The sequence below is a fragment of the Pogona vitticeps genome, chromosome 1, assembly GCF_051106095.1.
Source record: "Pogona vitticeps strain Pit_001003342236 chromosome 1, PviZW2.1, whole genome shotgun sequence".
Lineage (NCBI taxonomy): Eukaryota > Metazoa > Chordata > Lepidosauria > Squamata > Agamidae > Pogona > Pogona vitticeps.
Window position 1 is genome coordinate 225,226,128 of NC_135783.1, and position 13,108 is coordinate 225,239,235.

Genomic DNA, 13,108 nt, shown 5'->3' on the forward strand with positions numbered 1-13,108 from the left:
TCTGTAGGGTTAGCCAGAACTGATAGGTTCAGGGTCTGTGCTTTAGTTAAATGCGTTCTGTGTGAACCAAACTAGTGTATGTATGATTGAGACTAAGCCACGTTACTGTATCTTATTCATTTGATCATTTTATTTTCCCTGTGTGTTATGTAAATAAACCTTGTTCTTTTATTTGTTAAAAATCCATCCCTGGTCTGTGTGACTTCTTATAGGGAAGGGTTGGTGGCAGCTTAGTGACACTGTGGCATATCCCAGTAGGTCTGGGGTTGTCACATTCCGTTCCAGCATTAAAAAAAAAAAAAAAAAAAAGAGCAAGTCTCACGTTGGGATTGCAAAACACACAAACACACAAAACCCACAGAAACATAACCCTCCAGTCCAAACTCACCCTCCAAAACCCACACAGAAAAGTTTTTTAAAAAAACTTACCAGTCCAAAGCCTTCGTGCAGCTGGGGGTGAGCGGCCAGGCACCTGGCCAGCTCTAGCCTCCCGGCGCTCCCCTGCCTCCGCGCGGCCAGCTCTAGCCTCCCAGCGCTCCTCTGCGCAGCCGGGGGCGAGCGGCTAGGAGCCCGGCCAGCTCTAGCCTCCCACTGCTCCGCTGCCTCCGCTGCCTTTGGAGCTTTCAAAGGGCTTCCTCCGATGTCGGGGAAAGCCCTTTGAAACCTCTGAAGGCACTGATCGTGGCGGCGAGGACCCCCAGGGAGGTCTCCCATGGTGGCATGCAAGCCCTGGGAGACCTCCCTGGGAGTCCCCGCCGCTGCGATGAGCGGCTTCGGACCTCTGAAGAAAAAAAGGCAGGGAGAAAGGGCGGGAAGTTCGAACTTCCCGCTCTTTCTCCCTGCCTTTTTGGCTCCGGAAGCAAGCCGGGCTGCCGGGGAGAAATCAGCTCCCTCCTTTCACCTGATGCTGAGTCCCCTTCAGCATCGGGTGAAAGGAGGGAGCCGATTTCTTCCGCCTGGCTTGCTTCTTGTTTGGAAAAGTAAGCCAGGTGGCTGGGGAGAAGAAAATTTCATTCTCTTACCAAAAAGCCTGGAAAAACCTATGCTCAGTTGGGGGCTAAATTAGTTCAATGTCTGGATAAGTAAATGGAACGTGAAAATTTCACTTATCTTGAGCAAATTAAAAATGTGATTGGGTTTGAACAATTTTATTCTGTTTTGCCTGGGGAATTGTGTTATTTAGTTAAGGACAAAAATCCTAAAAATCTATTAGAAGCAGGTGAAACAGCTGATTACATTGAGGAGATCCAAAACCACAGATTCTCTGAGGTAAATTTTAACAAGCAGAACTGGCACAACAATAAGAAACCCTTTAATAAAAATCACTTCAGCAAAACAACAGGAAAAGGCGGCCAGGGTAATACTTCACCTAAATTAGCATGGCCTAGTTCTCAGACCCAAATGAACCCTGAAGAAAAGTTAAAGTTGAGCAGATCTCTTCAGAGTGAGCGAAGAAGACAGTATTATAACTGTGGGGAGTTCGGTCACTTACAGTTCAACTGTATGAAAACTAAACTTAGGAATGAGAAGGATGATAATTAGACAAAAAGGGTTTTTACTGTTTAAAACCAGTTGAGGCCACAAAGGGAAGCTGTAACAATGGTAATTCTGTCTCCATGGCAACTGGCACGACAGAAAATTCTGATCTGCCATTAGCCCAGGTTGTTCATTGTTTTCTAGTAAAGGCAGCAGATATTTTAATTCATAACCCTGGTGAGAGGATACTTATTAATGAAAAGTCTTATGTAGGAGTGGTTGATACTTGTTCTAATATAACCCTGTGTCATCCTGATATGATTCCTAAAGAACAAATTCTCACAAACCAGACTGTTACCATCAAGGGAATAAGTTATACTCCAGTGATTTTACCCATGGCTGAATTGAAAAACTATAGAGATTGGATCGGAAATTGGGACGTGGCAATCTCTGATCAAATTCCTGCACCTTGTTTAATTGAATCTGAAGAAGATACTTATGAATTATTAAAGAAACATCTATAATTAATAAACCTTTTTTATTCAAAAGACAGTGATGAATGGACCTTCATTTTTCCTAAGCAAAGTATGTTGATTTAGTGAATCAACTGGTGGCAGCAAGTAAAAAGGTGGGGTTTTTTTTGTTTTGTTTGCCTTCGTGAATTCTCTGTGTTTGGAAGAGAAACAGGGGCCACAAATGGGCAAACGTCACAGTGGCAACCATGCCCCATGTTAAAGTTAATATTGACATTAATTTTCAAGCCACTCTGAACTTGTTTAGGATCAAATATAAATATACTAACATCTAACTAAATTAACAGTGTACAGTATTTCACCTCCCAGCTTTAACAGAACAGTGTCTGGGACTGGATGCTTGTCATTCTTGTGCTCAGTATGTAGTCTGTTTCTCTGTATATGTTGAAGAGCAAGGTAGCAGCAGAAAAAAAAATACGATGCCAGATTTTGGGATTAGGTCAACTCTCTTTGGACCCTGCCTGAATTACATCTAGGGTCTGGCATTTTAATTTCCATCCATCCTGTTAAGCAGTATAACCACTTTGAGATTTCCACATGGTTTTCTGCCCTCTTCGATGTATACATAGAACACTGCTCCTAATTCTTCCTATCGGATCCAACATCCAGAGGTGACCACATCCCACGGATTCTCTCCATTCCACAGGTTTCCATTATTCCCCACTGTATTTAGGCTCCCTCATCTCAGGCATGAGCATTTCCCACTATCGTTCTTTGGTCTTTCAGCCGTTCTATTTTACTATATGCTTGTTGTTTACTTCTATGTCATTTGAATTTTGGTAACGAAAAACATGTTTACTTTCTTAATTTTTCCTCAATGTACCCCAGCACCCTCTTCTCCTTATGGCTTTGTGTAAAATGTGCTCTACCACATTTTGATATCAAGCATCAATAGTCTGGTTCAACTGAAGTCTATCCCATTAATACAGGCTATCCCCTCCTCTGCCTACCTAATCTTTAGCCCCTCCTTTTTCCATCACTGTCTTGTGCACATAGCGAGGGCTCTCAACTGTGTTTTGCTCAGTTGAGGGGAATAGGTAGCCTGTCATACTTGTCATATGTAATGATACACACTGGAGAGCACTGATATAACTGCTGTCTACAATTGTAGATGCTTTTAGACATTCTGTCCATCTACTTTGCAAGTGAAGGGTGTTTTGGTGTGGGTGGGTCATTGCCCATGCTTTCCTTTTTTGCTAAACTTGCAGTGATGCTGAACTCAACTATTTTCCTTTCTCTTACCTTGATACCATGTCTCTTGGCCTAGCAGTACAAAACTTTTTGAGGTTAGTCTTGGCATAGAGGCCGAGATCCTACTGATGTCTGTTCCTACCTAGCAAATAAAGGGGCCCCACAGTGATTCCTGGGGATGATGGGCAAACATGCTGGTTTTGTGTATATGGAAGAATTGTGGCAGGGAGTCTTTACTGGCTGACTAGGAATAGACTGAAGGTTACAGACTGTGCTACACTAAGCATCAAGATTTCTGGCGGAATCAGAGGTGACCAACTCTAATCCTCCAGAGATAGCTTGACTGCAATGACTTCAACAAGGAAACCCAACTGGTATCTAATAGAGGAGTGCAGATACATTCTCAGTCTGCAATCTTAATCCCACTTATTAGAAGGTAAGTATCACTGAAATTAGTGGGATTAATTTCTGAGCCAATATGTGAACAATTGGGCTTTAATTCTTTGATACCAGTAGATCTCACTTCTGAACTTGTGTACAGGACAAGTTTAATTTAAGTGGCCTTCTCTGAAGTTTTACCATATAGCTTCATTTACTAGAATCTAAAACAGACATAAAGCAAGTTTCAGGGGTTGTATTGACACCTCCAGAACCTAGTGGGGCTGGTGCTAATAATATGCTTCTGAAAATCAACAGTCAACCTCCTTTCAAAATAAACTTCCACTTAAAAAAATGGTATGCCAGGAAAAAGTGCTTTGTTACAAAGTCTACAGTGTTTATAGGAGGCATTTCAGTTCAAATGCCAGGCAGTGCAATTTTGATTCTGATATAAGTTAACCGGCACGAAACATGGGAGGAGTAGCAAAATGGCAAAACATGCAGCCCACATGGTGCCCAACCTGCTCTAACATATGCACTTACATCCAGGTTCAATTGAAGTCAATGACCAAACTTGAAATTGTGCAATAATGGATAATTAACATGTTGTTTGTTTTTTTTAAATTCAATGGCCATATACCGTATTTTTCCATGTTTAAGATGCTCCCACCTACTTTTCTAACCCAAAATTAAGAAATCTAAGCGGGGCTTAGCAGGTGGAGGGGAAAGGGATCAAAGCACAGCAGGATCGCTTTGATCCCTGCTTTCTCCTGTGGCTGCACAATTGCTTTGATCCCTTTCCCCCTCATGCAGCCACTGGATTGCTTTGATCCCTTTCTCCCTCCTTTTGCTAAGCCCTGTGGGGCTTAGCAAGTGGAGGGGGAAAGCAGGGATCAAAGTGCTGCAGCATTGCTTTGATCCCTGCTTTCCCCTCCACTTGCAAAGCCTCATGGGGCTTAGCAAGAGGAGGGGGAAGGGATCAAAGCACTGCAGAAGCACTGTTTTTGTTCTCTCCTCAGCTTACCTCCATGTATAAGACAACCCTCAATTTTTAGTATGAAGATTTTAGACAATAGTACTGTCTTATACATGGAAAAATATGGTATGTGGATCTGAATAATGAAGACAGATCTATTTCTCTTTCAAGTCATTTACCTTAATTTTAAAAGTACACCAGAAAACGTACTTGTAAACATTTATTTTTTTTTCAAACTGAAGAAAGGCTTGCATCAGCACACATTGTACAGCCTTGCAAATCATACAGAAATTGAAGGTGTCTTTTATATGTGCAATGAATCATTTGATGTCCAGTGATCCTCTACAATGATGAAAAAAAAATATTTAAACCACTTAAGAAGTTTCCAGCACTTACTCTTACAGTAAAAAAAGAAAAGGAAAAAAGAGAGAAAAATATATTGATGGGAACACAGTTAAAGTGCAAACTTCTTGCCATTTAGGGGGGGTCACATTTAATTTCCTGTTTATTGAAAACTGATCACCTCTGGTTAAAATTATCTGCAATGTTCATTTTTTTCCTTCTAATATTTATCCTGCTGGAAGAGAAGCATGCTGCTTGAGAGTAGACATTATCGGCAGTTACTGTTCACATCTCTTAAGTCTAGAAAGGGAAGGACTGGAAGTCTTCAATCATCATTTTTGAACTCTGCTCCCTTGGGAGAGAACAGAAGGGAACTATGCTACTGTTCTTGCCTTTTGCATATTGGGTTAGGAACACAGTGTGGAGCTCTTCTCTCCTTCCCTCCTAACCCCATATACCTGCCCTTAAACTGATAGAAATGTGCTGGTTGTGTGCAAAGGGATACAAAAGACAGGTTAAGAATATGCATATTTCTTGTGAACAAAAGTTTGCTGTACAACAGAGCTTTGGATCTGATACAAGAATTCAGCAATATAAAACAAAACACTAGAAAAGGGGCTTTTAAACAGCATTCTGCGGAGAAGGCTGCTTGTCCATATCACATCACAGCAGTGTTTTGCTTGGTTTCAAGTTGTTGGTGATTTACCCCCCACCCCCACCCCCACCCTGCATCTTCTGCCTAGATCACTGGGCGTTTTCTTCAAAGGCTTTACTGTTCTTTGATGTCCAAAGAGTCTTTATGAAGACAACAAAAAACCCATAAACATCAAGCCAATCAAGTAGAGGAGATAAGGACATGGAAGTAATAAAGGCTGAATGTTCAGTGGCATAGTTGTTACTGAGAACTAGCCCTTTCTAGAATGTGAACATCGTAGTGCTTCTTGCTGGTTCTCAGCCTAAACTTATTCAGTGAGTTACTTTGTTTCTTCAATGCGTTTTGGGCTGCGGACATGGTTGGAAACGTTGCTAGAACCGTATACGTAGATGCCAAGTCACTAGGCTTCGAAGGTTCAGTGTTCACACTGCTATCTCCACTACCACAGAAATGGTGGTGGTGTTGCTGCTGCATCTGTAGAGAGTGGGGATTGCGCAGCCACCGAATCTTGGCACCGACTTTATGGAGTTCCACAAATAACTTTTCAGCCTCTGCACGAGTTATTCCTTCTGGCAGCTCAGTAATTTCTAAGACTTTTCCTACAACTGAAGGAAAATAAATTATTGTAGAAGGTCTGTGGTATGTAGGTCTTATAGTTAAAGAGAACCCCACCTAGGAAGTTCTGTACTTGCCTGACAAGAAATGATTGAGCCTGTTCCTTGACCCTCAATGTTCCAAGAAAAGGAAAGCTACTACCATTGTACATTGTCAGCCCCTTTAAGAAAAATAATTAATGGAGAGCTATAATATCTGATTATTAATTAAGAACTGCGTGACCTCGACAGGTAGGAAAAAAGCAATACATTAATTTCCAGCTTTCTACATTGCTCGTGTCCAGTGATGCCAGCCACTAAGTGTTTAAGTGCTCATTAGTGCTGTTAGAAGCTGAAATTGAATGAAAAAAAATCTTCTTAATCTGCCATTCTGTAACAAGTGCAATAAAATTACAGAAAATTTAACTCGGAGGGCCAGGTTTTCTAATGGAAACCAAAATTATCTGGCTTTTTATCCCATGGAGGAAACCCTGCAGATGACATTCCTAACACCCAGATACACAAAGCCCTATTCTTCTGAAATAGACATGCTTCCAGCCAACATCTACTTCACGATGCCTCCTGATGCAAATCATGCATGTGGCATGCTGGCAGTCTCTTAAGAAACAAAAAAACACAAATGTATGCCATCTCTTCACAAAATAAAAGCAGGGCATACACAAAGAACAGTATGGAATAGGGATGTGCCATTCACATTTTTTGGACTCCAGTTTCCAGAATTCTCCATTTTGGGAGCACCATTTGACAGACCCACAACTATAGATATCTAAATTTCGGTCATCTGGAGAAAGGCCTACTTTGAAGTCTTGAAGGCCTAGCTTTCTATTTAAATTTTTTTTAAAAAAAATCCAAACAACATATCTCTAGAAAGGAATATGGAATATCAGCAGAACATAAAAGGATGGCCAAAATCCTGTAAAATAGCTCTGCCCGGACAACAGAAATTACATCACTGTCAGTAGCAGACTGCCACTGATGACTTTCTTTTTTGATGTTTTTAAAAATTTCGGGATGCCCACGGCTTGCACACAATGAGACAAAGTCACATGCACCTTGAATTTAAGAAAGGAAGTCTTCAATCAGTGGCCATCTGTTGCTGATGATGACATAATTTCTGTTGCGCAGCTGGAAGCACAAGAAGATTTTAGCCAGTGAGTGTGTAGCTTTACATCTGAAGGTAACAGTAGCTGTGAATTCCAGAACACGAATACAAAGACTTGGACAACATGCTGGATCTCTTGGGCAAGCAGTCATTCATGTCTCCTGTCACTTTTGGCTGTACAGTGGTGCCTTGCTTTACGATTGCCCCGTTTAACGATGAAACCGCATTACGATGAACTTTTTGCAATCACAAAATGATGTTTCCTATGGGGGAATTTTGCTTTGCGATGATCGGTTCCGTGCTTCAGGAACCAATTCTTCGCAAAACAATGATTTTCCAACAGCTGATCGGCGGTTTCAAAATGGCCGCCAGGTAAACAAAATGCTCCCCCCGCTGTTTTCTGGGACGGATTCCTCAATGCACAGGCAGTGAAAATGGCCGCCCTATGGAGGATCTTCGCTGGACGGTGAGTTTACAGCCCTTTGGAACGCATTAAACGGGTTTTAATACATTTCAATGGGTTTTTTCTTTTCGCATTACGACGGTTTCGTTCTACAGCGATTTCGCTGGAACGAATTAACGTCGTAATGCGAGGCACCACTGTACCATATTCCATATCTGGTCTGATGACAACAGCTGGACCTACATAGTTGTGGCAAAAGAGGAAATAGGCACAATATATTTTCCTAGTACTGCAGTTACATCCTACAGTATTGCCACACATTTTTGTCTTTTTTATTTTTTTATTTCTATTCTGCTTTTACCTCTAATGTTTGCACAGACTAACATTGCTACTCTTTCTACAATTATTGCCACATAAGGGCTGAGATCCAATAGCAAGTCACCACTACAGTAGGCCCATTGAATCAGCTGAGAATTTGGAGGGTCAATTCCCCTGTAAGTCTCGCTTATTGAATGGCCTATTCTAGTTGCACTTGAGTACTGCATTTCAGTCAATGTCACATACCTGGTTCTCCTGCACCAAGGTCTGCAGAAGCAGCCTTTTTAGCTGGTTTTCTTCCTCTATTCCCATGTCTGCTTCCAGGCTGTGGTGGTGGGAGAGACAGAGAGTAGTCACAGTTGTACAACACACAAAGGCAAAAGCATTATCAGAAGTTGAACACGTTTTCGCAGCAGTAAAGGATAGAGGGTGGAACATTATCCATTGTACGTGAAAATAGTACATTGCTGCTTCCTAGACTTGAACAGGTTTATTTGGGAAGGGGTGCAAGCATTGTGTTACTAGAATTGGTGCAGTTGTATATTTTTGTGCTCCATAAATAAAAGCACTTAAGTGGGCGAACGGCAGCACATCATTTACAACCAAAAATAAATAATTCAATGCACTGCAGGGCACAATGAATCGTTTTGTTCCATGGGGCACACAGCTGATGCATCTCCACTGTGCCAGATAGATGGCGGAACAGGAGCAGATCCGATTCAGACCAAGCAAAACCTTATTTGTTGTTGTTTACAATTCTCTAATTTGGAGCTACACCTCAATCATAGAAACCCCATGTATTTGTAAATAGTACTGTGTTTGTTTTCATGTTCCAAAAACTATGCTGCATATGAAGCATTATTTATGTACTATACTACAGCCTCTGTGGTTAATGTACTAAAGAAACATCTCAACAATTGTCTACTTAAAGGACAATCCAGTGCTCTAAGTGCGACATAATGCGATCTCACTTTATAGGTGAGGCCTGCAAACCATTCTAAGCTTGTCAACTGACATAACTGCATCTGGCCTCCTTTAAAACACAATCCCCTTCCCAGGTGCCAAATACACACAACAAAGATAATTTATCTGGGGGGGGGGAACCCACAGAACCCTTTTACCAACACTGCGAACTACTGCTCTTTTAGGAAAGCAGCCAATGTGTCATTTTTCATAAAAGAACCTTCCCAATTTTAAATATGTTTTCTCCAAGTTACCAGGACCCATCCTCCTTGCTGGGAAGAGAACCATTCTTACCTGTGGACCTGCTACCTGCCCGTGTAGCAGAGACGGAGGATTGTACTGCAATGGCTGGCCCAATAAGGGGTATCTGGCATCTGCTGAAGATATAGAAAGCAACATAATTTAAGATATAGAATACAGTATTTATTTTCTGTCTAATCAACTAACACTTAAACAGTATTGGTAACTTCCTCCGAGTTTCACTAAAGAAAAAATGTTCAGTACAGTATAGTATGTGTTTATAATAATGGAAATAAACCAAAATACAATTTGGACAACATAGGCATACTACAGTGGTGCCTCGACTTACGACATAGGACCATTTTGAGTTATGACCAGCTCCAGCCGCAAAATTGCTTTGACTTGCGATGGGAGCTTCAAGTTACGATCAAAAAAAGGCAGGGGGAAAAGGTGGGAAATTCAAATTGCTAACCATTGGTGGTGAAGAGGCTGCTTCTTTGTAGCTCTTTTGCCCCAGCAGTTAGAGAGTGTGCAATAGGAGGTGGCTTCAGACTGCCTGGTAAGGTAAAGTGCTGCTTTCTGCTTTTTAAAAACAGTTCTGGGTGGGTTTTGCAGTGTGGTTTTGGGCTGAGTCTGTTTGCTTTCTGCTTTCGCCAGTCTCTGTGGCCAGCATCTTCAGAGGACAGCACATGATTCTCATCAGAAAAGCAGCCATATTAGTTCCATCAAAAAAAAATTAGTTCTTTTCACTAAATTTGACATGTGGAGATAGCACATGACAAAAAGACTTTTTGCCAATATTCTAGTTAAATGAAGAAAGGGGGCAAAGGAGATATTAACTATGACACTGAAACTGCAAACGTATTTGGGGGTCAAAAATATGATACATGAAATTACTGCTGTAATTGGCGTGGAGTCCATGGGATAAGGTGAACTACATCAACACATCTGGACTGTCATGCAAAACATGTTTCTCTGCCATGTCTAATTATTTAAAAATCTCCCTTCCAAATGATTCAGTAGCAATGTGACTTTTTGCAAACATGAACCTAGCTCATATACATTGTTGAAAGCTATTCCTTTGGAGGCCTTTATAAAAGAGGATGAGACTGCATGAGCCAAAAAATTTCAGTCTAGAGAGACCCATTACTTTAGAGAATGGAACAGTACAGCCTCACAACTTAGCTCTTCAAGCTGCCTGATTCTAGATTTCCTTTTTTATCGCAGTATATTTTCTAGAAGTTTTGTTATGTACTTGCACTAAAGCACTTAATAAATCACCCTATAAGTAGCCTGAAGAAACTAACAAAAACCTGATGAGAAGCACACATACAAAGGCTTCAAAAACATATTTATATTTATTTATTTAATTTATAGGCTGTATGACAAGCCACCAAGCAGCTAAAGAAGTTTCAGGTTTCTGGTTTTAATATATACCTGGTAACAATGCAATTAGAAATGCTAATGAAACAAAAACAATATTCAAAATTCATACTTCACTGCTAAGAATTAATAAAGATGAGTCTATCCCCAAAGAGAGTATTATGTGGCCGGGGGGGGGGGACTATGTATACTGTATATATAGATATAATAAACATCAATTTCTTGAGTAATAGAAGTCCTTACCTTGTCCAGGGACAAAAGGTCTAGAGAATGGGGGCACAAGAGGAAGGGGTGTTAATGTGGGACGGATATTCTTCATGTTTGACACCTGGGTGGGTGCTGGTGACTGGGCCGGAGAGGTGGCAGGGCTACCAATCTGTGGACTGTGCTGTAACTTTATTTAAAGAGAGAGAGAGAGAGAGAGAGAGAGACTGATTATATAGGAGTTTGCCAAGGTAGGGGAAAATCATTCTTTTTTTATTTATTTGAAAGCATTTTAAAAATCCATTTCATAGATGGGAAGTAAGCTGTGAATCTGTGAAGTCTGAAATGTGGGAAATTCCCATGAACAATTCTTACAAAAAGAATATTTGGGGGATTGGGGGGGCATGTTGGTTCTTCTGAACATCTCAGCGGCTTTTGCCACCATCAACCATGGAATTCTTCTGGGCCGTCTCTCTGGGATGGGACTTGGATGCACTGTTTGACAGTGGCTCTGGTCCTTCCTGGAGGGGAGAATTCAGAGGGTGCTCCTGGGGGATTCTTGTTTGACACCCTAACTGTTGTCCAACTGTTGTTCTGTTTTGTGCCCTATGCTATTTAACATCTACACAAAACCGCTGGGAGAGGTTGTCCAGAGTTTTGTGGTTCCGTGTCACCAGTACGTTGATGAAACCCAACTCTCTCTCTCCTTCCCATCTATATCCAAGGAAGTTCTAAATCAGTGTCTGATGTCAGTAACAGCCTGGAAGAAGGCAAATAATTTAATCCAGACAAGACAGAGGTGCTCCTGTTCAATCAAAAATCAGATCAAGGAATAGGGCTGCACTCTGTGCTGGATGGGGTTACACTCCCCCTGAAAACACAGGCATGCAGTTTGGGTTTTTTTCTGGATTCTGAGCCTGGATGTCCAAGTTTCAGAAGTGGCCAGGAGTGCCTTCGCACAATCAAAATGAGTGCATCAGCTGCACCCATTTCTTGAGAGGTCTGATCTGGCCATGGCGACACATGCCCTAGTTACATCTTGACTGGATTACTGTAATACACTCTACATGGAGCTGCCTTTAGAATGTGTTCAGAAACTACAAAGGGTCCAAAATGCCACAGCCAGATAGCTAACTGGGGGCTGGTTACAGAGATCAGATAACCCCCGTTTCAACAGCTCTACTGACTGCCAATCTGTTTCCGGGCACAATTTAAAGTGTTGGTTTTAACCTATAAAGCCCTAAATGGCTTGGGTCTAACCCATCTAAAAGACTGCATCTCCCTCTATGAGCCTGCCCAGCATAAAGATTATCAGGGGTGCATGGTGAAGACACAGAAGAGGGCCTTCTCTGTCACTGGTCCCAGATGCTGGAACTCTCTCCCACGGGAAGCTAAGCTGGCCCCATCTTTGCTGTCCTCCCACAAGCAGGCAAAGACCTTTCTCTTCAGGCAGGCTTATCTTTAATGACTGATGGTCTGAGAGGAATTTTTAAATGGATTGTTATGCTCTGTTGTTTTAAATGTGTTTTATTATTGATTTTATTTACCATTTTAATATACTTGTTTAATTCCTTTTTAATATTTGTATCCTTACTGTTTTTAGCTTTTAAATACTGTTTTCAATTATGTAAGCCACCCTGGGTTCTTTTAAAGAGAAAGGTGGGATAAAAATATTTTAAATAAATTAATTTTGTAAAATTATGATATAAAGTTCTTATGCCATCTATGGCTGGCAATAACTAAACTGGAAAAACAGCATTCTGTTCCTCCTGCTACACAGAAAAGATGAGAGCAGACAGTCCAACACACCTTCCTTTTGTTCTTCTGTAGGATTGAGCCTGTCACGCAAGCCTAACCGATTGTGCTGGGTATGGAAGAAGGCACTGAAACGAAGGAATTTACACCAAAAAAACTCACAATTTCCTACTGATCGCCTGTATAACTCTCTCATGCAATGTTCAAACACGGGTGCAAATATTTAAGAAATTGCCACATGTGAAAAGTCATGAATTGAACAGTCCCCTTTATAAAAAAAATAAGCAGGTGTTCTAAACACAGAAGATGGCATACCTGTGTACAACTGTCCAGAGTGCCAAAATCTGTCGACTTTTGAGCTCTTTGATGGTCACAATAATATTTATTTTGCTTCCACTGGGGAGGGGAATGGGGTCGAGGCTGAGGATTGTTAGGGATGTTGAGCTGCATCATTACCATTCCTCCACCTGGTGGTGGCACTACTGCTACAAAATAAGATGAGGAAAGAATTGCGCTTCAGTTTCAAGTTTACCAATTCCTAAAGACTGCCTCTTGCTAGATTAATCTGTCTGCCC

General features: G+C 41.3%; 1 protein-coding gene across 16 annotated transcripts in view; it reads right to left on the reverse strand.

Annotated features, from left to right (window-relative positions):
* Positions 1–4,761: 4,761 nt before the first annotated feature.
* The window catches only part of R3HDM1 (R3H domain containing 1), a 65,589-nt gene continuing 57,242 nt past the window's right edge, over positions 4,762–13,108 (reverse strand). For 10 of the 16 annotated variants that reach the window (XM_020779659.3, XM_020779656.3, XM_072984042.2 and 7 more), the window contains 5 exons: positions 12,849–13,018; positions 10,818–10,968; positions 9,246–9,328; positions 8,235–8,313; positions 4,762–6,156 (listed from right to left, as the gene is read on the reverse strand). In XM_020779659.3, the coding sequence (XP_020635318.3) occupies positions 5,792–6,156; positions 8,235–8,313; positions 9,246–9,328; positions 10,818–10,968; positions 12,849–13,018 (848 nt within the window). In that variant the 3' untranslated portion in view covers positions 4,762–5,791. Of the gene's footprint in view, positions 6,157–6,243; positions 6,327–8,234; positions 8,314–9,245; positions 9,329–9,507; positions 9,865–10,817; positions 10,969–12,848; positions 13,019–13,108 lie in introns of those variants that run through there. The other 6 variants (XM_020779655.3, XM_020779650.3, XR_013537146.1 and 3 more) reach the window with 5 other exon arrangements.